We start from the raw sequence: 26,482 nt of genomic DNA, 5'->3' as shown, positions 1-26,482 counted from the left end.
AGTTTTTCAGTACAGAAGGTAGGTAATAATGCTCCTTTATCCTTGATTTTTTTAAAAGAAAATAAATACATATTTGTGAAGCATTTGAATGCTAGGATGATGTGAGCTTTACAAAAGCCTGTCAGGAAATTATTGTCTTCAGAACAGGGTTAGAATGGTATTCAGTAGATGAGACATGTCAAGCAGCAAGGAGAAAACAGAGTGGTCATTTAGTCAATACTACCCAGGTAGTGCCCTGTGTGAGGTAGGAGCCCTTTGGTGATATAATTAAACATTTAGCAAAATGGGCAAACAAAAGCAGGCCTAGAGTTTCATGATAATGCTTAATTCTGGTGTTTCTTAACTGCCCAGTTTCTTGAGCCTACAATCTCTTCAAAAGCTCTTACATCAAACTAAGGAGAGAGAAGTTCACTCATCTAGGATGTTGATAGTTCTAAGAAATGAGAAATTTGGGCACCTATCTACTACTTGAAGTGTGTATATAACGTAGAGCACTGGAATCAGAAGTTAACTCACACTGATGCCTTATCTAAATATGTTTCTCTTCCATATTTTCCAGGCTGTTTCCAGCTATGTAATGTTTTTCGGTCTCATGAGATGGAAATTGACCAGTGCTTGCTGGAGTCCCTCCCTCTCGGCCAGCGGCAGCGGCTGGTGAAGCGGATGCGCTGTGATCAAATAAAGGCTTATTATGAACGAGAAAAAGCTTTCCAGAAACGGGAGGGTTACGTCAAAAAACTGAAACATGGAAAGAATCATCGAGTTCGTTTCAATCTTGCCGATATGATACAGGATGCAATCATACATCACGACGATAAAGAAGGTATTGAATATATGCCATAGTTTACTTTTTGTATAGCTAAAAGTTTCAGAGAAGGAGCTTGCATCTTCTACTTACCCATCTTCAGAAAAATACAGTTTCACTTTATGATTATCATAAAATGATAGAATATACAGATATGTATTACATACAATATATTATAGCTTGTCACTGTAATGAATTCATTAAGGCATAAAAAATAAACCTTAGCAGGCCTAACATTGACTCTGAGGTTAATATGTGTATAAACTAATGCATTTCAAAACTGGTTAGGACTATTATCATCATTATGTGTGGTCTGTTACGTATCTGTGGGCCACAGAATTTCACTCAAGTTATTTTGAAAACTTTCCATTTATAATAAAAATCTGCAAAATGAAATGTGATATTAATAGCACTGGCCTGGCTAAAGCTGTTCACTGACAACAGGTCAGCTCTCTGGGTCTGGTATGACGTTCATGGCCTTTTGAAACACTTAGCCGCAGTTTCTAGTTTCCTGGTACTGTCTGAATCCCTGGTACACTTGTAATCATCTCATCCCTGGAATTTTATAATTTACTCCTCAAAGGGAAATCAAACCTTGCATTAAGGATATCTCATGTTTTAGAAGTTCCCAGGAATCCCCACACTATTGTATGGGAGGGATATAAGAAAAGAGCTGATGCAATGCTTTTAGCAACTATTTACAATCAGATTTTATGGTTGCTTTTTCTAATCACATTAACACAAAACTACCCTAATACAGGAGGCTCTGAACAAGAGTCCCATTACACAGCTGAATTGCCAGCCTTCTCCTAGTTTTTGCCAATTTGATTAGATACAGGGTTTTTACTCACTCTTGAACCTTAGTTTTAGTAGGTATTTGTTCTAACAGCCATTGCTCATCATTGAGATATAGTCCTGCACATTTAGATCTATACTGCAAATGGATCAAAGAGCACTTCTCTTAAAGTGAATGCCCAGGGAATCATTTATAAACGTTACAAATAAAATTCAAAACTTTTCATTCCACTCTTACAATGTGTAAAAATACAGGCTTTATAAGTGAAAAACTTCTCTCTCCATGTTCCCACAGCTTCTAACTTTCTCTGAAAAAACAAGCAGCATACTAGACGTGACTTTTAGCATTCTGTAAAAGTCGGATACTTCAGGCTATTTTTGCTGTGCTGAAGAAATGTAGATTGCTCATTGGAGTAGTGAAGGGGGATCAACAGTCTTTTGTGTTGTGCATACTTGGCCTTGAGCTGCACCTGAATCAGAACAGCAAATTCAGAAACTGAATAGCATGAGCAGAAAGAGGAGATACCTCAGGCAGAAGAAAGTAAGGTGGGGGAAAAACAGGGATGGTACCGTGCACTTGAAACAGATAATGCCTTCCCAGAAGCAAGCAGCTCAAATAGGCCAAAGATAACCCCAGTAGGAATAACAACACTATCCTGATTTGGATGCCTGTTGTCCTTCCACAGGACTTTAGAAAAGTGCTATTGTTGTCTTTAAGTACCTAGGGAACCTGCAGATGCCTGTCTGTTGTGATTTTAGGCAAATATTCCCACTGCCTGTCCACCTATAAGTGAATAATGCTATAGTAAGAAATATTATAATGTGAGTAAAAATAATAATTAATATATATAGAGAGACATAAAAGCTGCTCTCCTGCTGCAGTTGCTGAGTGGAACATTCAGCCATGACTCTTTGGTGAATGCATCTACATCAGGATTTCAGTTCAAATTAGACATATGCTTTTGTACTAAATATCATATCCATGTACTGTATTTTTTCCCGCTTTATGGAGCATGGAAACTAGATTCTTTTCAGACAAAACTGAACTGGAAGACATACTCTGAGAGTGTATCTAATGCCTACAAACAGTAATGGATTTTCAATCCATAAAGTCGGGCTAGACTTAAATTAAAGTAATCCCACTGAAACATGTATAGCTGGGGAAGTTGAAATTTGGGCTCTAATTGTTTCTCTTGGTGTATTTATTTATATTTCAACCATTCACTCAACATTCATCATTCATCTTGCACATCACTTTACTAATCTGTGTACCTTGCCAGTAAGCTAATTGTGATGGATCCTGATAATTGCTTTGAATGTCTTGCACTGGGCTGCAGTTTCACATCAGCTGTATCTGTGCAGCTGGGGTACACGCAGCTCTGGTATGAAAAAGGGGATCTGAACTGGGTTGTAAGGCACATTCACTGGATTGTAAGGCACAAATGACTGCAGTATAAGACTGCTGATAAGAATGAGCACACGTTTCCTGGCTTTTCAAATGTCACACCATCTCTTCAGCTCCCTGCTAGTAGTGCAATGGCCTGAGGGAGTGTGAAAGAGGTCATCATACTGCATTAAGGAAGTAAAGATAGCAGACAGGTGCTAACAGCCATCAGCTTTCCTTTCTTCTGTAAATCCATGTCTGGTTTGAGGGATCAGGCTCTTACAACACTGTCTGCTTAACAGTCAACAGCATTCCCAAACACTCTCACTTTGAATATAGGGAGCCAAATGCTTCTCTTTGCAAAAGCTGGGCATTGAACAAGCATTTTTTACAGTATAGCTCAATGTAATTAAGTAGCAGAGAAGTATCCTAATATGAATTGGTAATAATAATTTCATGATTTAGTATAAACCACCTTCTACTAGATGAAGATAAGCTGCTATCCTGTGAAAAACTGGGATTCAGACTAATCTGAATATTGTCTATATAAGAATAAATATCAAAAGTAATTAAGATGAGAATTCAGTATGTCATCATTAATTTGGTTTGTTTTCTAAACATTAATAATTGCCAGCAGGATATTTTAATGTCGTTTGAATGTATTTAATTTTTAGAGAAAGTTTTCAAACTAGTCATTTTGTTTATAATGAGATATCTCGTTATAAAGTACAAAGGTATGTTACGTGTTCCATACTCAAGTAGTTTTAGTCAACTAAATTCAGTCAGGTTATGCATTTCCTTGTTGATAATTAATTTTGTAAGCTTGAAGTGCAATGGTTTTGAAGAGATGAATTCCACTCAAGGTGTAATATAATTCACCTGGCTGTATATGAGCCTAACCTGTGTAGAATGGATGGGCAAGCTGTAGAATCTAAGAGGACTGTGCAACCTGGGTACTTTAAATAAAATTGATGGATGTATAGACATTTGGAATACCTTTGGAGATGAGGACGTTAATGTTTTTGTACTATTTTTATGATCTTTTGTTTCAAAGTGTTTATATGTTCTCAAGTTTCATTGTTGTGTGTTGTGGGGTTTTGTAAAATAACATTGAAAATCTCAAAGTGCAAATTGTGAGATAAATTTTCTTCTGGTTTTACTCTTGGAAAAGGGTAAAAGATACATAAAGATTTATTTAAAAGAATAGAGTCACCCACAAAATATTGCAGCTGGGACTGTTATCTTCATTTTTTAGACCTATTTAGAAATTGATTGCAAATTTCCACAGGTTCCCCAGAGCTTTCTCTTCTCCAGGCTGAACATCCCCAGCTCTCTCAGCCTTTCTTCATAGCAGAGTTGCTCCAGCCCTCTGATCATCCTTGTGACCTTCCTCTGGACCTGCTTTAACAGGTTCACGTCTTTCTTGTGCTGGGGGCTCCAAACCTGGACACAGTAAGGCCTCATGAAGGCAGAGTAGAGGGGGGTAATCACCTCCCTTGACCTGCTGGCCACGCCTCTGTTAATGCAGCATGTGATGCAGTTGTCCTTCTGGGCTGCAAGCATGCACTGCTCACTCTTGAGCTTTTCATATATCAGAGCACCCAAGTCCTGTTCTGCAGGTCTGTTTTCAATGAATTCTTCTCCCAGTCTGTATTTATGTCTGGGATTGCCCCAACCCAGGTGCAGCACCTTGCACTTGGACTTGTTGAACTTTATGAGGTTCAAGTATGCCCACTTCTCAAGGTTATTCAGGTCCCTTTGGATGACATCCCTTCCTTCTGTTGTTTCAACTGCACCACTCAGCTTGGTGTCATCTCTAAACTTGCTGAGAGTGCACTCGATCCTGCTGTCTATGTCATTCATAAAGATATTAAACAGTACCAGTCCCAAGACAGACTCCTGAGGGATACCACTTGTCACTGGCGTCTACCTGGACGAAGATTTTGACCGCAACTCTCTGGATGTAGCCTTTCAGCCAATTCCTTATCCGCTGAATAGTCCACATATCAAATCCATATCTCTCCAATTTGGAGATCAGGATTTCATGTGGGACCTTGTTGAAGGCCTTACAGAAGTCCAGGTAGATGACTTTGGTATGCCTTGCCTTGTGGACTGATGCAGTCACCCCATCATAGAAGGGAATCAGATTGGTCAGGCATGATTTGCCCTTGGTGAAGCCGTGCTGGCTGTCACAGATCACCTCCTTGTCTTGCATGTGCTTTGACATTGCTTCCATGAGAATCTGTTCCATGATCTTCCCAGACACAGAAGGGAGGCTGACTGGTCTGTAGCTCCCTGGATCTTCCTTTCTACCCTTTCTAAAAATGGGAGTGATGTTTCCTTTTTTTTCTAGTTGCTGAGGACTTCATCTGACTGCCCTGGCTTTTCAAATATGATGGAGAAACACTTGGCAACTACATCAGCCAATTCCCTCTGGCCCCTGGGATGCAGGTCATTGGGCCCCATAGACTTGTACCTGTTCAGTTTCAGGTGATTTCAAACCTGCTCTTCGCTTACAGTGGGAGGGACTGTACTCCTGCAATCTCCCCTAGTGGTTTAGGGACTGGAGAGACATGGGAAGCCTGACTGACAGTGATGTCTGAGGCAAAGAAGTTGTTGAGTACCTCAGCCTTCTCCATGTCTGTTGTTACCAATTCTTCCTTCTCATTTATCAGAGGGGGAACAGTCTCCTTGGCCTTTCTTTTCTGGCCAACGTACCTATAGAATCCCTACTTGTTATTCTTTGCATCCCTTGCCAAGGTCTGTTTGTGCCTTGGCTTTCCTGATCCCATCTCTGTGCATCTGGGCAGCATCCTTGTACTCTTCCCAGGCCACGTGTCCTGCTTCTACTGCCTGTTCATTTTCTTCTTGTGCCTCATTGTTACCAGTGGGTCCTTGCTCAGCCATGCCAGTTTTCTTTCCTTCCCTGCTTGATTTCTTACACATGGGGATGGAGAATTCTTGCCCTCTAAGAGTTGCCAGCTCTGATCAGCTCCTCTGTCCCTAAGGACAGCGTCCCAGATCTCATCCATTAGTTCTTTAAACTGTGAATTCACTCTTCTAAAGTTTAAGGCCCCAACTTTGCTCTTTGCCAGGCCCATATTCCTTGAGATCATGAACTCAGCCTGGTTGCTGCAGCCCAGACTGCCTCCGATCTTGACCTCTTTCATGAGTTCATATGCATTGGTGAGCATGAGGTCCAGTAACGCTTCTTCCAATCCAAACCATTCTGTGATTCTGTGATAAAAAATTTACTAAAAGACTGAAAAACGTATTGTTATGGTTGTTCTTAGCTTTAGGAAAGAAGTGAAAAATAGGTGTGTTAAATGTACCAAATTGAGTATCATTAAGCCAGAGTTTCCTTAAATTTGGCTTAATTTAACTACATCATAAGTTAAAAAGATGACTCTTGATGAGAAAAGGACCTCTGTGTGAAAGTTTAGATTAGTCTTCTATGCCATTGCAAATTAAAATAACGTGCTCTTCTTATTATTAATATTTAATATCAACTTCTTTCATTCCCGTCTTCTCCCAAAGGTGCTTACATTAGCATTTCTTTTGTATACTATTTGTCTCAGCTACAGCCTTCTGAAGAGACAGGGTAAAATTGTATAAGTGATATTATGAGAAATATTAAATGCATGGAGTGTTTTACTACATATATAGTGCTGTTTTACATATATTACACCAAGAACATAAAGATCAGACTTGTAAATGCAGTTGATGAATCAGGATTAGGCTGTGTAATCAGAGTGGCTTTTCATAGCTCTCTGCCTGCACTCATGAGTTTTACATTCACTTTTGGGAAACCCTCTCCCTTTCACCAATAAATTCTGGCTCCATCATTCCAACCAATTACTCTCATTCTAAACTTCATCCAAACTTCTTCCCCTCTTCCCCCTACTGCAACAGCAAGTGGAGTCCACTATATTGGTGGACTTATATCTTGCTTACTGTATAATAAACTGTATATGTAATAACAGGGGTACATATATATATGTAATAACAAGGGATTCTGCCCATACAGGGTTATTTTTTATTTTACAGTTAGTTTCCTTTGAATCAGAGGATGAATTTGTGAATTAGATGACAATCTAGAAGTGGCTATTGACAAATGTTGATTTACTAGGAACTATTTTAGAAAACATCACAATACATATCTATGATAATTTATGCAATTTAATATTTATTGCCTAATCCTGAAGAGACTTGAACACTAGACAATGAATAGTAAAGTTGAGGGACTATTCAGTGCATATGAAATTAATGAAGTGCATAAATTTTTGCCCAGTTGGAAGTCTTGTAAAGAAAGAAAACGGCTTACTGTAAATGAATACATCGACAAGTCAGACAAATATCTGCATTCCATATAGGGAACTCATAGTTCTGTAACTTCAGAAGAGACTAACACTACTGACTGTTGGTCAAGTTGCCAATGATTTAATTGGTTTGGTATATAGAAAAATGAAGCATCAATCAACGTCTCAATCTAGCCATCGATGAAAAAGATGTTTCAAACACCCAGAAGGTAAGGGCACATTTCAAACAACTTTCAATCCTGTAGGTTCAGCATGGTTTTTATCCTTGTTTAGCTCCATGTGTGCTGAATTCAGCAACACAGGGCAGCTTTTTGTTATGACGCAGGGAAACAATGCCTTTAGTTATTGGGTAACAGATGTTAAGTAATTAAAGCAGCCCATTTCAAAAGCAATCATAAAATCACAGTGAGATGAAATTTGAATACATTTGAATTCCTGCAGGATTCCATATGTGCTTTTTGTTTTTTTGGCCCGTGTGTTTACATTTTAAGTAATTTGGTAAAGCTGAGATGAGAACTGAATGTTAAACTACGTTTTGTTTGATAAAGATATGTAAGATTCCTGATATGCAGCATATATTTAATTAGAATAAGTAAAGCTTATAGAAAAAAATGTAATGTATCGTAAAAACAAATGATAGACTTGATGGAGTAGATTTATCTAGCCTTTTCATTCTCCCTGTGGACTGCCTAATCTCAGGAGTGCCTTCATTTACCAGCTACTTTTCTTTCAGTCCTGAAAGCTCCCTAGGCTGTTTCAGTTGCAGTTTTTGTTTTTCACACATGCCCCAAACTACTCCGAGCTGAACAGCTGTCCCTCTGCCTCATAGCTAGTAGGGAACTAGACACAAAGCATCCCTCCATATTGGGTCCTCTTGAGCTGATATGTTAGGGGCATTCATGCCAAATGTAATTTATCTATCTTATCATCAGATGGAGTTGCGGTATCCTCCTTGTCTCCATGAAAGTGAGATTGAAGCTGTCACCCACACTTTTATGCTAGCCTGCAGGTCACTGTTGCTTTGAGTGCTGTTTCGGGTCTGTGCACTTCTCTCTGCCACCTTCTCTCTTCCACCTTTTCTCTCCTCTCCTCTCCTCTCCCATACCCCACACCTCCAGTCTCTCAAGCAGTGTCCAACCTGACCGGGCTTTCTCCTGGGGACAGGACCTTGAAACCTCCTGACTGAGAAACAAATTGAACCTGAGTGGTCTTGCTTACTGTATAATAAACTGTAGAAAGTTCACTGCATAGTAAGGCCTTGTCCAAAACTGTTGATGTTGTCATCATCTCTGCTACTACCTGTGTTCTGAAAGGAATGAGATCTCCTTATTTCTTTTGAAAATACGAGTATTTACTAGGCTATTTGCAGTCCTGTTCCACATCTTTAAGCTCTGAATAAGTCAAGATCGAGATACGGATTTGAATTTAGCAATTTCCATATGACAGTTTTGGATGTTTCGAAGTTCACCCTGAAGGATTTGTGGACCACCTCTTTGAAGAGAGTAACTATTATTATTATTATTATTATTATTATTATTATTATTATTATTATTATTATTATTATTATTATTATTATTATTATACAGAGTTTCTTAAAACTCTTTTTTTTTTTTTTTTTTTTTTCCTTGAACAATGGATTTCTAGAATGTAAGCATTGAAATGACTACTTTTCAGGCAGATAGGTCTGTTCTTGAACACTATAAATACAAACAAGAACATTTGATTAAAAGAAATCATGGATTTATTAATTGCCTCAACTGCAACTATAAAGCATAGTATTTATGATGAAACATTTGTCAAAAAATGCACAAATTCAACTAAGAATATTATTTATTTAATTTTAAATACTTTTCCAAAATTTTCAAATATTTCTTTTGGTAGACTGTGGTGCAAAGCTTTTCTTCAATGGGACAAGTCAGCATGTAAATTAATCATGACTTTGCATAATGAGGACCTAATTCAGAAGGGTTAATGAATTAAATGTTAAGAAAAACTATTAGTAAGACTATTACCTCTACACAAGCAGCCAGATTTTTAAGAATATAATATGGTCTGAACTGATAACCTTTAGAGACATCTATCTGTACTTTTTCAGTTTAAACCTATCAAGCTCATTTATATTCCCATGCTGGTGTTTTTCTCCATTATATCTTTCTTTTAATGTAATAAAAAGTTTTCCACTTGAACATGCTTTGGCACCCAAAAGAAGCAAGAAACACCAAGGTTAATCACTGACAAATTCACTGTGATGCCAATAAATGATTGTTAAGCCATTAACAAACAACAATTTGGCATCTGGCATTTTTCCTAATTATTTCAAAGGGGATCTAAAGTTGATTTTCCAGCATTATGCAATGGGATGTAAGGCTACGAGTAGGCAGCATTCCCATTCCATGTATTGTTAGAAGTCACACTGATTAAAAAGAAAGATTGCTGTGATTAGGCAGAAGACCCTTGTCTATACTTGTGAAATAAAATCACAGCAAGAAGAAAAGCTTTTCTATACAATTTGCTGTTGATTTCTACTTCAATGTATTTTTTGTACTTCAGATTGATTTCCAATAATATTTTGGTCCAAAGGGGAAACTTTTCTGTATTCATCTTTCAATAACACTTACCTTAAGGTGTTTTCCTATGATAGGAGTTAAGCTGGAAAAATACAGAAATCAGCAGTGAAAAACCTTTTCCTTTCTTTCCTTTTTTTTTCCTAAAGAACAGACCTTTACAGTGATAATACAATTCTTAAAAAGAAAAATAAATCAACTTTTCCTTTAAAATGTTTTCAATTTTTCAATTTAATTTTAGAAGGCTTTTCCATCAGGGTATAGACTGACATTGTTACACTGGAGGAGTATTGATTTGATGGAAAACTTAAGCATAAGTGTGCGAAGAGACCTTATTTTCGGGGCCTACAATGTACAGACTTCAGTTTATCATACGAACTGTCAGATTGAGAAGAACATTTGTTTGGAGGTTTTGGAATTGTAGAATATCCTGAGTTGGTAGAGACCCATGAGGATCATTGAGTTGAACTCTTAATTCCACACATGGCAACCTAAGAATTAAACCATGCACCTAAGAGTGTTGTCCAAATGCTTTCTCAGCATTTAAATGAGAACCCTAAATTTACTTCTCATAGGTTTTCTGAGGATGAGAAAGGTCGACCAGCTAAATAAGTGTAGTGAAAAACAGCGCAAGTGCAATTTCTTTGGAGATTTTGGGAAATAGTGGAGTTGCTTCCCTGAGAAGCTCTGAAGGTATAACAAAATGAATACAGCCAGAATCACTTAATGCAAAAGAGTAATGATGATAATAATAGTTAGCATTTTTTTTTTTTATTATTTTTTTTTGTAAGTCCTGTCTCTTTGAGCTTTTTCTGTTACTCAGATCTTTTGTCTGCATTGCAGTACCTTTTGTGGTCAAACACAAATATATTATAGGTAGTGCCAGGTTTACCTGTACAGCATGTAGTGGTTTCTTTACCCAATAAAAATTCTGAACACAAAGTATATATACTACTTATTATTTCAGTCATCTTTCTATTCTCTGACACATGAATTGGAGAATTCTTTTTTCTCAGTACACTGAGGTATCATCTTAACTTGGTGTACAGGGCTTTAGCTGTTAAAACCTTTTGCACTTCAAGTTGACAGTGAACAAGCTTTGTAACTATGAGAGAAAAGAATAAAAGGGTTATAAGGCATAATGAAAAGATAACTGATTTTTCTTGATTATTGTTATTTGCAGCCATCACAGTAACAGGTTATTACAGTGGAGGAACTGAAGCTTGCAAGAGTACAATCAATGCATCTAAGGGAATGAGTAATTTAGCTTGTGTTTCTATGTGAATTGCATCCAAGAATGGAGGTGGAAAAGCGAGTAGTTAAGGTGAAATTGGTGATATTTCTAAATGCCCTGCTTTAAGCAATGATTTTAAGCATATGTAAACAGTTCAAGTTAGAATTCACAGTCAACCTAAGGCTACATGCTGCCTTACCTTGTTCCTTACCAATGATTCTATACTACATTGTAGACTGTACGTGATATATTGTGACTTTACGTGGGAAACAACGAGATGGTTTCAGGAGGTAATTTCTCACACCATGCACTGTTACGGGTTTTGATTACATTCAGATTCAAAAGGCAAGCATGACAGCTGCAGCATTGAATCATCGAGCTCGGTCTCTGCTCCAGATTTTAGAAATCACTACTATTGTTGGCACATAGTGGTAGTTTTTTCTAGACTTCCACGTTTACTCATTGAGAGTATGGAAAATATGACTTGCAGTTTTAAAGCTGGAAGCATCTGTGTGAAATTTGAACTGCTGCTTTGTTTTGTAGTCTACTAAGGAGACATCCTATAAGAGGGCACCAGCTGTCACAGTATGCCTTTTAGTAATTGCCATCTGAACTTCACTCAGTTCCTATATGGAATGAACATTGGATTTTTGCTTTTAAACTTCTCCCTAAGAATCCCGTAAGTACATTTATTCAGAATGATACAAGTTATTACATCAGATGTTACATCATTTCCATTTCCTACAGGAGGTCATGTCTCATGCTGTTCCTATGTGCAAGGAGTCGTTAGGCTTTGCACATCTAATGGAAACAAAATTGAGAGGTGAGGGTAAAGCTGAAAAGAACTACTAAAAAGTTGTATGATGCTCTCAGTTGTTTTGGTAAATTGTATAGGACTGTGATTGAATGCTGATGTTGCTGAAAAATAAAAATAGTGTGGCATATATATGCCACCATTCAACTTCTCTCCATTTAAAAACTCTGTAAATATTATGAGGAGAGTGGCTATATCTGTAGAACAGTATTATTCAAGGCACTTCACATTTCTAGACTATCTCTGAGATGTCTAAAAAAGGATACTGGTATCAATAGACTGAAAGTGATAGACTGAAATTTGAAAGAGAGAGATTTAGAAAGAAAAATATAGATTGAAATTTGCCCTACAGGAAACTGTACCTCAATCAGACAATATTTCATAGCACATAAATTGTAATGTGCTAAAAATGACGTAGATAGGTAATGAGGACAAAGAAGAAAACAGTAAAAAATTAGAAGATCAGAAAAAATTTGATTATGTGGACATTGAAAGTGCAAATGTAAAGGAGCAGGGATGTGATTTTGCTTCCATGAAACTTACGGAAGTTTGTCATCAAGTTTGGGTGGGATTGGAAATCTTTTCTGGAGGTGGCAGTTTGTTTGAATTTAATGAGATATATGTAAATGCTATAAGGGCACTGTGAGGCCCAGCAGTTCCACGTGGTCTGGGGCAGTGGGAACATGGAGAACTACCTGGGCTGGCAGGGCAGGGCCTGGCACAAAGGCCTGTCCCACCACCCCAGCCAGGAACAGCACAGCTGGGGTCACGGGGCACCTCCCTGGGGATGGAGACAGGCTGGGAGTTGGGCCTGAGGCTGGACCCAGCTCTTGGGTCTCATGGCCAGGCAGGGCTGGGCTCTGCAGAGCTGGAGCCTGGCCCTGGTGGGGCCTTGCTGGGGCAGGGGCTGATGGCCCCAGGGCTGATGTTGGGGGCCTGGGCTGGTGGGGTATAGAGTGCAACAGGCAATGTTATTATTCAAACTGGATATAAATTCTTTAAGTGAAAAGTAGCAGTAAGGAGTGTGGTATTGATTTTGGGGCGCAGGAATTGACTTCAGGCGTACTCTCATAGAAACATCTTCATGAGTTGGCATGCTATCACTGAAAATGATTTGAAAGAGAGTGGAAAGTTTGGAGAGGAAAAAGAAACAAAGAAGAACTAGGCTGATGGATGGAATTTGTGAGTAGAAATGTGAGAGCTATCTCAAATGATGACTGCAAGCATTGTTAGTGACAGTGCACCATGATCTAGTGGGCTTTTTCCAACACCTACTTAATGATCAAGTTAGAACACAGATGATCTTCAGGGGAATCAGTTTATAGCCATATTAATCTACAAGCTATCTGCAAGATACAAATACCAAATTTGGGAAGGAATTAGGTTAGAGTTGGTAGATACAACAAGATAGCTATAAATAAAATAAAAGAAAAATATAGATTGGATTTAGATGATGGAGAAAAGCATTTTGCCAAGAATGATGTGATATCTGCCAAATGTATTCCTTATTTGGAACACTTCAAATGATGCCTTTTAAAATTCATCTGTTGTGTATTTTTTGTTTACGTAAACATCCTCAGGTATATTGAAAGTTCAGGGAAATACTTTGTTGATTACACCCTGTAGTGGCTTCCTGTGTCATGATTTGTGTTAAAAAAAAAAAAAAACAAACAAACAACAATTGTGTCATTCCAGTCACACTGTTTGAATTGAATTGTGCTGCTCACTCCTACAGGGGTGTAGTTACATCAGTAGGGAGTTGTTCTCTGAGTTCAGTGCATTTCTCAATAGTGAATCAAATTACATAAATAAAATGTTTGCTTATACTGGTATACCTCTATTTATGCCAATACTATGTGTTCATATTTCTGATTCAGAAATTTTCATTCATATTTTTGGATCCCATTCCTACCAGAGCTCTTGCTGCATGCTCTTTGTATCAGTTAGTGTGGCTGCAGAGGAAACCAATTGAGCAAACTGATCCAGAAGAGTGTACCATCCCCCAAAATCAACAGTTATGTTCGGTGTCAACTGTCTGAACTGAGTGACCTCCCTGTTGTCACAGCTGATGTGTGGATGCAAAGAAAGGAAATGGAATATGCAAGCATCTTGGAGGCACTGTGACATAAGTTTGAGAGTAGCCTACAGATATATATGTAGTCCGATAAAGAGTTTGGATTCATTACCCGGTGTGCGATCCACCTGCTAGGTTGAGATATTGTTTATTTCAGAGTTGTGCAGTCTAGGTACCAGGTGGTTTCCCATAAAACTGGTACCTTTAGGACCTTCCACACTACTCTTTATACAGTCCCTTATCAATACATTCACATGTTTGTACAGTCCCCTCGCCTCAGATTGGTTACCTAATTAGCACACTGCTGATATGACACAGTCACTCTGCTCATCATCAGAGAGGAAGGGTCCCTTGTTGGGCCAGGATCTTCCAACCTTATGCATGATTTTTCACTATTATCATGAGGATCGCATTAGAATATGCCTAATCGTTGTTCTTCAGGAGACTATTCACACTGCATTGGTTACTGTCATATTCACGAGCATGTTTCCCTTGAGAATGTCAACACAATGGTCTTCCTGATTAGCAGTTCCTCAGTTAATAATTTTTCATGATTAACTTGGAGACAGCTAAAAGACGCGGGTCATCTTGCCCTTTCCTCAGAGTGCATATTTTATCTCTTTCACACAAAACAGAGTTAGCTATGTACTGGCATCACAGGTGATACTAAGTGACACTTGCAAAGTATGTTTCTAACTGATTAAAATTAAGGTAAAATTGAGGTTATCACAGGTAGCTCTCCTTTCCGTCCTCTGGTTCTGTCCTGTCCTTTTATGTTCCTTCCTTTACGCTCATCTTGATGTGAGCCATTTCAGGGAGCTAAACCAGCTGGAAACCACCGTTAGCCTTCAGGTGGCTTAAGCCCTCCTTCTAGCTCATGGCAGAGGGACATGCCCCACTGCTACACAGGGTCAGAGGCGGGAGGGCATCAATGGAAAGACCAACAAAAGTGAAGCAACTCTCATTTCAATGATGTATGCTGTCCCAGGCTATATCCTGGGAAAAGGGGTGCCTAAGGAAAGTATGTCAAGTGGTGAGATATTCCTGGAACCCAGCATTTCCATCATAGCTGGTTATTCACATGCCACACGTGACTGTTTTGGATTAATGTATAGCTTGCTAATGTCCAAAGTTTGTTCTGGTTTAAGTTTGCTTCCTTTTGCACACCCTGGTAATTCCACTATATACATACAGAATCTAACAGCCAGTGGTCCACAGCTGGTAATTAGCACCATTTAGCAGCTGCTAAGCAGGATAATAGACTGTTATCCTTGAAGATCTCTAATAGGAATCGTAATGACTTGCTTACACTGCTTCTAAACCAGCTGGCATAAACTTGCTCTGCATGGTATGAGAGTTAAAAGAGGGACTGAGTCTCACTTCATATGGAATGCAGGTCAGGGGTAATTTGATTTATGCCAATTAAGTAATGCTGGTGTAGGATCAACATAAATGATGGGTGAAACAGCAGCAGCATACAGTTTATTCAGCAGAAAATTTGTGTTGTATGCAAATTCTTCAACTTTCACTGTTACATTAGGGAAAAGCACACAATGGCAATGGTTTTCAAAGCTACTGCCCACAGAATGAGTTATTTTGCTGATGTGTGTTTTAACATTTTGCTTTTAATGACCGTATAATTGGAAACTTGAAAAGTCTGAAATAAATTTAACATATTTAGTAAAATATTGTAAGGATCTGAAACTTTTATTCAAGTCTGCAAACATTGTACAATTGGGTATCTCGGTAGGAGAAGAGTTGGTCTAAAAATTACACCAGTACTTTTATAAGCTTTTAAATTGACAGGTATTTCTCAGGTACATCCAATAGGCTGTAAGCGCTTGTAATAACTGACTTTAGCATGTTGATGATGTTCTTGATGTTTTTTTTAGTCACCTTTCTCAGGAGAAAAACCCACACATAGAACACAGATAAAATATGTATATAGAATGCAGGAGATAAGAAGTGCTAATATATTATGTTCTTTATTTATTTATTTTACTTTGAAATACATAATTCACAATAGGTAGTTTGAAGTGAAAACTTTGTAAAGAGTCTTATTTAAGTTTACTATGTGATCAACTACTTTCCCCTAAGGTTAATTTTTTTTTTTTTTTTTTTTTTTAAGCTTTGTTTTTATTGTAACTTTACCTCACTAATAGAAATTCAGAATTTGTTCAGGTCTGTGCTACCAGATTTTGATGACACAGCTGTTTTGACCGGGGAAATAGCTATGCTGGCAAAAACCCTACTGTGCTATCAGCTATGTTGATAGAAGCAATATTTTTAGCTAAGCATGTGTTATTTTGTGAGGGGATGTGAATCATTTTAGCAACAGCTCTGTAATGCATACAGAAGTTTTAGTTACACTGAGGTAAAATCACAGCTTTATAAACAAGTGAGACCTTACCACAGCAGTTTGCCCCTTGTGACCTTTCTAGACCTCTAGCTCTGGAAGAGTTAATTCAAAAATAGAGGCAAAACAAGGGATGACCTCCATTACATAGTACTCTGGAGTGTGTCCCCTTACAGAAATATCTTTGAGCCATGCAAGTGAGCGGCTACTTCCAGTCTTCTCTAAATTACTGTAATCACTGTTTTTCCTTCTCACTGTGGGCATAAACATAGATATTGTCTACACAAGTTCTTGTATGTAAATGATGTATTTGAATTTTTGAATTTGAAAGTGTAACTATGAAGCAGGAAGGAATTGAATATTGTGAAGAAAAAAAAATGAAAAAAAAAAGAAGAAAACAAGCCTTTAGGAGTAAATATCTTTCAAAAAAGGGGAACTGAGAGAGAGAAGAAATCACATGTAGAGGTTAGGTAGTGCGACCCACTTGTTTTTAAATCTTGTTCCTCTGAAATGATCTCAGAGTCCACACTGCTCTTCCATGTGAATATCTGTCTTTTCAGAAGAGATGCTTTGCCTGCCATTCTACCACTTAACTCATGGCATGTCATATTTGACTGATGCCCTAGGAGATTAATTTGTATTACTGTGCTTGACCACTAGCATTTTTTATGCCATTTGATTTCTGTCCTTAATATTTTCCATTGGAGGCACAAGCTGCATTAAATTTTGCGTAGACAAAATGAAATGAAAGAGGGGGAGTTTGTCTGAAGTTTCCAAGTTAGCAGTTACTAAATAATGGTAGAGTGTAAAGATGAATTATTCTGGCTATGTCTATTGCAACAGAAATATCTGTCCCACTGAGGGAACTCCTCGTGGATCTCATTTGAATTCAACTTGGTGTCTGGGGGCCAAGAGACAAAACTATTATTTTTATGTAGTTTTCCAGTTCAAGGTACCTCAGATAACAGGAGGGATGTGTCCTTGACCTCCAGAGCGACTTGTGTTAGTAGGAAGCTGTTAGCATTGCCGGACACCTAGGCATGGACATATAGTAGTTGAGGGTACAATTCCTGGTGGAATTATGGTGAAGAAAGGAAGGGAGCTGTCTTGTCATGTGCTTACCTCTGCTGCTTACAGTTCATTCCCATAGTGCAGTGATTGAGGTGCTGAACTGCACCCAAGCTTGGGGGCTGATTGATTTCTCCAGTAACAAAGCATGGGAAAAATCTGACGCGTTTTGATATGTGCCTAACATTAAAGCTGGTAGAGAGGTCATCTGAGGATGTAGGACTACTTTTGTCAGTCTTTCATTGGTGTTTTGGTTTCTTCCTTTTAAAGATAATGCTCTGTTGAATGGAGCTCTTGGATCAGCCTGACAATTCACACCATGCTTTTAAGTTCAACAAAGAATCAATGGTTATGTTGCTTTGGGGCCATGGTAATCAGATTCCTGGCTGCCTGAAAAAAAATATAAATTACAAAGAGCCTGCCAGGGAGGATGGAAGCATCAGCCCCATCCTCATCAATGCTGTGTTTAAAAGGAGGAAGATAATAGGTTGGATAAGACTAAGGTTCTCAAATTCAGCCACTGTGGAAAATGTCTTTTTCCTCCCTTCATTTCTGCATTCTGTGAATGGGGTAACACTTAGTTGTCCAAATGGTGTGTGTATTTCCTTTATAATCTGTTTTCATGTAGCAAAGGTGGGAATTGAGTTGCAAGGGTTCTTCAGAAAATGAGAAGTACGATGAGGTTTGAACAATTTTGACAGATGTTGCCAGTGATTGCTGGAAATATTTTAAGGGTGGAAATAGCAGTAGAATTATGAACCAGTGGTTTGAAAAGCACATTACTAGGGCATGACTTCTCTGAATAAGTGCTGTATCCCAATGGGTAGGGCTTGCTCTGAAAGCATCAGCTGTCTCACTAGTTATGTAGTAAAAGTATTGCTACTGTAAATGTATTTGTTTGGCAAACAAGCAGAATTAAAAGAATGATTAAATCTACAAATAATTGTTCTTAAATTTTAAAATTTTGTTTTAACCTTATGATAGGAAAAGGAAGTGTTGTTGAATGAAAGAATGCATTTACCAAAAAATGGTAACATCAGGGGCGACCATATTGCTCTCTACAGATACCTTAAAGGAGGCTGTAGCGAGGTGGGGGTTGGTCTGTTCTCCCATGTGCCTGGTGACAGGACGAGGGGGAATGGGCTAAAGTTGTGCCAGGGGAGTTTTAGGTTGGATGTTAGGAAGAACTTCTTTACCGAAAGGGTTGTTAGGCATTGGAACGGGCTGCCCAGGGAAGTGGTGGAGTCACCATCCCTGGAGGTCTTTAAAAGACGTTTAGATGTAGAGCTTAGGGATATGGTTTAGTGGGGACTGTTAGTGTTAGGTCAGAGGTTGGACTCGATGATCTTGAGGTCTCTTCCAACCTAGAAATTCTGTGATTCTGTGATCTTGCTTGATTTCATTTGCTGTTCTGAAGAATAACATACCAGAGATTAGTGTTCATCAATTAATCTCTTATGCAGCTGAGTCATCCAACAGGTTTTTCAAGGCTACCTTTGGTACAAGTTGAAAATACAGTGTGACTGGAATGAGAGAGGTGTGCTACAGAGGTGGGAAGGTGGCATACAGAGTTTAAGATGCAGGTATTGGATGAGTAGTCTGATTATGGAGTGAGTAAAGGGCAATATATGGCCCTTCCTTAACTGACAATAGAAGTATTCCATTCTTTGTGGTTCAGCATCACTTCTGTTGTCCAGTTACACAGGTTCATGGTCAGCATATGCCAGAACTGCTTTCAGCTGTTGCTGAAAGTGGTGGCTGTGCCATTCTGCCTGTTTGTAGCCGTTGCTACATCCCCAGATAGTTGGTCTAGTTGAAAACTAATCTTTATCTTGTGCCAGCACAAGGGAGGTGGCAGAAACATGCAGCCTGAGGCAGGAGGAGAGTAGAATAATCCATTTGAGCAACAGCATGGTCTTAGGCTTCTAAAGTAAGCCACAATTCCTCACATAATGAACAAGTAAAGCCTTCCAGCTAGAGTAATCCCTGCTAAACTGAAGAGAACAGAAGTAAATGTTAACAAAGGTCACACTATCTAGCTGCTACTCCCAGAGGAACAACTGTTAGAAACATCTACTGGTACTCTATTGAATATATAGCAATACACAGCAAAAGGCCAATTATAAGTTTTATATATGTTGGACATTTATTTTTTTATCTTTTCTGTTACAAATAAAACCGGGTTTGCCTAGCTCTGAAGTTTGCATTACCATCAGCAGGTGACCACTGGTGAGCTGTTGATAGTCCTGGGTTGTCTGAAATCGTCTGCAAGGCTCTGCTGTCACTTCAGACCTGTATTCCTTTAGTCTCTAGCACGTAAGGTCACAGACTGTTTTACATGGTAGAACAGCTAGGTGCTATTAGACATAGCACAGCATAAGTACTATTATCATATATATCAAAATTATTAACGCTACACCCTGCATGGCACAGGTCTTCAAAGTTAAATAAAACTAGGACATCGACTAGTTGTCACTGGTCATTAGCCAATTGCTGTAACAGCTCAAAAAGCTAGAACAACTCTCCAAACAAGCCAAGCCAAGCACAGACAAAGTAAGCCTTACAGCCGAAGTCCCATATGCAAAGCTAGTACGAGGCTTGTGGCTGGTAACAGGCATGGCAATGCTGTCTTTACTGGCCTAAAGGGCTACGCAGTAAGTCGTAATTCAGTCAATGAATTGTGGAAAACTGTTCAGCTCATTGGAGTCATCCAGTTACAGTTGTAGCATAAAGCATATGTAAAAAGCTACCCTGTTATCTTTTTTTTTTTTTTTTTTTTTTTTTTTTTTTTTTTACCACAGAGAGACTGACTTTATCACTTCAGTGCTTTCTAAAATGCTTTATTAAATAGTATGGTTTGTGAAAGATTGTATTAGTTCTACTACAAGTAGCTGATAATTTTGCATGTCAAATCTGAAAGGATTTGTTGGAGGAATTGATGGACCTCTTTAGACACACAAAGGAAATGCTTGGGAGTTTCCTGAAAATTTTACTCTCATTTTATTTTTATTTTTTCAAGTAACTGTCAGCTATTCGTGTTAATGCCCATTTTCAGTCTCCTCATCTTGTCTGAGGACTTCTCTTCCATGAAAGATTAAACAAGTTTTAAAAGAAATCCCTTGGAAACTACCTTAAAAATTGCACTAATTAAGAGAGAGATAGCATTTCTGGAATTTAGCTGTGTGCATGTCTGTGTGTGTCTTTTTGTCCTCATTAGGGCAATTTATCAAAACTTACTAGCAGTAACTAGAGTAGTTCTATCAAAAGGAAAAATTGAACATAAAGTGAAGATTTTCCTGTTGGCTTGTAGAGTCTTCAGTGAATGACCTAAGTGAATTGCATGACGGGGAGGGGAATTTTGTTTGTGACCTTTTCTTTGTTTGCTTTTTTATTGTGTTTTACAGGATGGAGGGTAAATTCAAGGGAAAAAAAAAATCAAGGAAAGAGGAATGTTTTTTACTTGTGTTATATGCAGAGGGATGTAGCACATCATCCTAATTCAAAACAAAGGCTGTTGCCCAGTTGAAAGAAGAGTTTGCATATCCTGCCCTGGTAATCTTTGTGATGTGAATTTCCTGAAGCACTGATAAAACTACATTTAATAATGCGGGAAAATAAGTCAGACAAAGAAAACTGAGAAGAGAGTTTTTATCCACTTACCCTGATTTGTTTTTTAAATGACTTGATGATTTGTTTATGGTCATAATTATTTAATATTCTACTTCAAGCTTGCAGTTTATTTATCAATTCTTTTTGTTGTAATTTTTTTATTTATTTTTCTGGGAGGGAAAGCGAAGCAAAGATTAATTATTATGAATTTCAATCTCAGATCTAGAAAAGGTCTGTCATTTTTTGATTTCAACAGCAAGGTATTGCTAAGTGGGTCTGGAAAGGTTTTATTTCCTTTTGCATGGAAGAAGATGTTCTACAAGAACCAAGTCTTTGGTGGCTTTATGGAGGGAAGAGAATCAATAAATTGTCCATATTTTTTTTTAATAAACAAGTAGCCAAATTGTTTTTGTGTCACTTAGTTACTATTTTAGGCTACAAATGAAATTCATGTGTAATATTTTTAGAGATGCAGTTTCCCAGTCCTCTGACCTTGTGTGCCCTGCTCCTGCCAAACAGGAAAGGTCTTCATCCTCTGTATTTGCTTAGAGAGACCTACCCAAAGAACATTTTTGGTGCTCCCAAAACTTTTAATGAGTGATTTAATCTCAATGACCCAACAAGAAATTTTGAACTTTATTTTTGCTGGAATCATTTTCTGCCTTTTGAGCAGTTCCCAGAGGCAGACGTAGGCAGAGGTAAATGATGCATATATATTTTTTTGTGAATGGGGGAAGGGAACAAGGCCTTTTGGTTGTCTCTTTATTCAGCTCATCACATCTTGTGAAAACAGACTAAAAATACATTTTTGTTATCACCCTTAGCCAATATAAGAGTGTGCTGCTACCAAAATGCAGTGTGCTTTCTCTGCCTCTACCTGATTTATGCATTTGTGTCCTCTGTACATGTGCTGATGGAGCACATCAGCACACACAAAAAAAGTAAAATAAAAAAGACTTAAAAATACTGGTGCAGTTGAGTATGCAGCTGCATAGGTGGGAAGAGCTGTCAATGCAGTGGAGACCAGACCTTCCCCCCATGAGACTATACCTTATAAATGCTATTTTCAGTGAATGATGCACTCCGACCGAAGTCATCAGTTAAAGTCTCCTTGAGAGCAGAATTTCAGTAGTTTAATAATTCCTGCAAATCACACCTTTGAGGACTATCTGCCTTAATTTCCATATCTCTGTGGGTGGAACCAAGCCATAGTTCACATTTCTAACCTACACATAGATCCCATAAGAAAGAATGCTACACAAAACCACTGCTATTAAGGGGTTAAGAAACTAAAATGGGTGGAATTTATCCTTTCCCTGCTGAAAAGGGGGGACGGAGGAAGGAGAATGAGTATTAATTTGTTCAGATGAAATCCTGATCAGATTGGCAGAAAGAAATTACATTTGGGGCCTTAAGAAATGCTTTGTGATATGGAATTTGTATTTTCCACATTCCTAAAGAAATGTTAATAGCACATGAACACTGAAAATATCAATTCCTGCAGATGATATAGTTGCACACCTATTTAAGGAGGGAGGATTCCAAAAAAGGTCTTAAATCCTTAATCCTGAGGTAGAAGAAGCATCTCCTTATGTGGTCAGCAATTTAGGCAAAAGAAGGAAGGAACTTAGTTTTGAAGATTATTTTTAATGGACTCTGTCTGGATGAGGACAATTGTGTACTTTAGTCTTGAATTTCTGTGTCTGAGAGCAGAAAAATCCATTGCTTTTTGTCATTCATTCATTTTTCTCGAGGTTATGAAAATTTGTAAATATTTCTCCACCCTCCCTCTCTCCTTTGGTGCTTTTCATCTCTCTTGGCAGTTGTTGTACTGTTCATTTATTCCAGGTTACTTACTGTTCCGCTTCTATTTTTACTGGACAAGCTGGAGACAATGGTGGCTTCTAATTGTAGTTAGCTTTCAAAGTGGCATTTGCCAGAACATAAAGTCTTTCAGAGTCGTATAAATTAACTGAAATGAAAACTTGGGTGAGGTGATATAGATACCACAGAGGTATTTTTAAAGTGTGAATTTGTACAGTGGTTTGGATTGATGTTTGATTTTCAAAGTTTAAACATGAGCAGATGATTAAACGGATTTGTATAGCTAGTATAAATATTTGCCCAATATACCACTGTGTTTACTATGTGTGAAGCAGTTAGTAATGATGAAGCCAAGTCTTCCGTTGTCTGTTTTCACTTCAATTTTACAGGCTTACGACCATTTGGCAATTTTTCTTTCTTGTCCAGAATATTTCTAGGACACCTGATCAAAAATAATTCATCCTTTTCAGAAGACATTGCTTATGCAAATTGACAATATCTGAAAAGAAAGATGACCCTTTTCGAGTAGGTCAGGTGAATGTTTGAATGCAGTAAGAAATTTAAATGTACAGTGAAAATGGAGTTAGAAGACATTCTCCAGAGAAAGAAAACACACACAAAAATGCCTGGATAAGGAAGAAGTGGTGCATATTATTCTCTTGACAGAAGTTAGGAGGACATCCTTGAGACCAGTTGATGATCATCAAGAGGTTGCAGTAGCTCAGAGTTCTGGGGTGCTTAGTGCTTTGCAGACCTTTGCACAACTCCATCCAGGACTTTTAAAAAGGAATTTAAAACAGGATTTCCAGATGATGGGGGCAGAATGAGCTGTGTTCCTATACAGTGAACATTATAAGCAGTTACTCTCCTAGATGGAGGCCTTTTAGAAGGACTTTTCATAAGAGTTTAGTGAAGAAAGGGTTGCAGTGCAGGGGTGAGTTCCCCTAATAATGCCTGGCAGTGTCACAGCACCATCCTGCTCCAGGAATGAGCACCAATAGCATGAGTTAGTCAATGCTTTAATTGCAAGTGAAAAGGTTATAAAGGCAGTAAAGACTATTGGAGAAAAGTGCTGAATTTTCACACTTGAGTGAGCATTAACATGCAGGGTTGTTTTTTTTTTTTTGCTTGCATTTATAAGCCTGTTTTCATTTCAAAAGGGAGGCTGATACGTGTAAATGGGAGAGGAGTTAGGCTCTGAATATCATTTTAAGAATTATGCTGTGTCGGTGATCTGACAATGCACTGTAAAGGTTAAATTGAGTGCAGATCATTTAGCTATGGTATGATGATTAATTTTGAGTGATATAAGTTGTGAACGCTATTTTCAATTATTTACTGAAAAAGCCAGCAGGTCCCATGGGAGCTCTGCAAAGTCAAATAAAACCAGTTGACTGTGATTTTGCTCCCGAGGTGATTTTGACCTTGAGAGAGGGTCTTGCCCCTCCCCTCTCCTATGTATAGAACTAACACGCTCATCTGGCCTCTTGAGAAGTCCTTGATACTGTTCATATTTAACATCGTTATCAAAGGTCCTTTGCTTCCAGGCCTAGTCGTTAAAATAGATGAGATGGGAAATGCTGACATGATAGTTTTGCAAATGTTATCTCAGAGGTTTGCATATATTATTAAATCTGTTAATGAAGATGATGAAGAATCAGGCTATTAACAGCTCAGAATTGGCTCCATTGCTGCATTAATTCTTGTTCCTCTTTTCTTTGATATTTCAGTGTTACGACTGTTGAAGGATGGTGCTGATCCTCACATGCTTGTTTCCTCAGGAGGCTCCTTGCTCCATCTGGTAAGAGTGATGGAAGATTAGTGTTAGTAACCGTGAATAAATATGGTGGGATACAGAGTAGCAGATTGGGCATATTAACAAGAAAGGCTTAGCAATGTTTTATCTACGCTGTCCCTCACAGTCATTACGATGGCATCCAGCTATGCCTGTGAAATAAGTGGTCATTTTCAAATTGCTTATGAAAGGATGGATCATGTCATATGAATGGTAACTAACAGTGTAGAATTAAACATTTTATTTACAAATTATCTGCACAGTAAATAAGAACAAAGGAAATACTGCTGGATTCTGAATATGGAATTATATGGTTCAAAGATTCACAGATCCTATACGAAAAACACTGTGACGTGACATTTTCCTTTTGTTTCTGTGCATATTTTCTTGCTCCAATTTTCTACACATAGATATTGAACAGATTGTCAGCATTTAGTTTATCATTTTTTTTGCCCAGCCATTTGGATTAAGTAGAAAAGAGAAGATGATAGAAGGAAAACTGTGTGTAATAACCAAAAGAGAAGCAACATGTAAGGGCATGTGGGAGAAGGACTGCCAGACAGACAAAACTGTAGGGGTAAAATTTCAGCTTTGCTGAAGCCAGTGTCAAAACTCATCGTAAGTAGAATCTTAAGTCTAATTATACTTTACTTTGGTCTGTGGAGCTTCAATTGCAGATGTGCTTTCTTTACAATGTGTAACTATTTTAAGATATTTGAATTCGACTTTGTTTCACAATGCTGCTGAAATAAATTTGACTTCAGAAATATAAGGGCATAAAAGAGCATCTACCTAGAAGTTTGCTGGCAGAGTGTTTCATTTTAGATCCATTGGATTAAGTTTCTCATAGTATGTACACAAAATAGAACATTTTCTTGATGAAAATGGATCCTGTAATGTTACTGGGGTACAGCATACCTGCAGCCATACTCTTGCAAGATATAGCATTTTCCTTGTGTAATGAATCTGTGCTCTTCATCTTCTGTGGCTGTGCTGCTTACAAAGATTTTGGGAAACAGAGGCATAGATAGGTGTAATAATGAGGTGAAACAGAGACAACAGAAGTTGTCTTTTCTGGCTTCCAACTCTGCCTTCTGCAAAAGGTTCTCAATCACACTCTAAAAATGCAGCCCATACGAGATGTTATCTTTAGGATTCCCAAACTGAGACATCCTAAATCTTATCCTGTGTTGAAAGCCCCAGGAGACAACCCATATCTTCAGTGTAGCTGATGTGATGTGTCCTATTGACATTTTAGAATGAAAGAAAGATGCATCCTTTAGGGATTTTAGGTTCCTTTTTCTAGTTCAACTGCTATGCACTTTTTAACTGCAGATTTTAGTGAACTGTGACTTTTCAGGTTTCTTGATCATCTGCATCACACCCTGTAACACTGGCACGCTCAGTATCTCTCCACTGGTGCCTGCTGCTTCACAGGCACAAGTGCTTCAAAAGGACGGAAAGCTTCCTGCAGCAAGAAGAGCGCAGTAGAGATCTGTGTGTAACCTGCTGCCCCAGTTTAGTCAGTGTTACTTATAAGTACTCAGAATTCATTTAAAGGAAAATGACAGTCCTATCTGAGACAGATGCAAACCTGATGTCAGTGAAAGCTGTTTTTGACCCTGATTTGGGAGCAGTACAGTAGGAGGGGAGAGTCATAATACAGGAAAATAGATTAGTGAATTTTGCTTTTCCGTGAGAACTCAAAATAGTAATTGTGCATACATCTTTAATGTATTTTTGAACCTCACTCATATCTATTATATGTACCAGTTTTATCACTATATTTCCATGTAAGTTACTTTAGAGGAAGGGGAGCCTGATCAGTGCTTACTCTTTTC

General features: G+C 38.2%; 1 protein-coding gene across 1 annotated transcript in view; it reads left to right on the top strand.

Moving 5' to 3' along the window:
* Positions 1-26,482, top strand: part of MYO16 (myosin XVI) — a gene marked incomplete at its 5' end in the record, with an annotated part of 305,366 nt that overhangs the window by 20,650 nt on the left and 258,234 nt on the right. The window contains 2 exon segments of the mRNA XM_082751937.1: positions 560-823; positions 24,577-24,647. Of these exon segments, the coding sequence (XP_082608063.1) occupies positions 560-823; positions 24,577-24,647 (335 nt within the window).

Source organism: Aythya marila (assembly GCF_965140915.1).
Source record: "Aythya marila genome assembly, chromosome: 1".
Taxonomy (NCBI): Eukaryota; Metazoa; Chordata; class Aves; order Anseriformes; family Anatidae; genus Aythya; species Aythya marila.
Note: the sequence above shows the minus strand (reverse complement) of the source record. Positions and strands in the feature narration are given on the sequence as shown.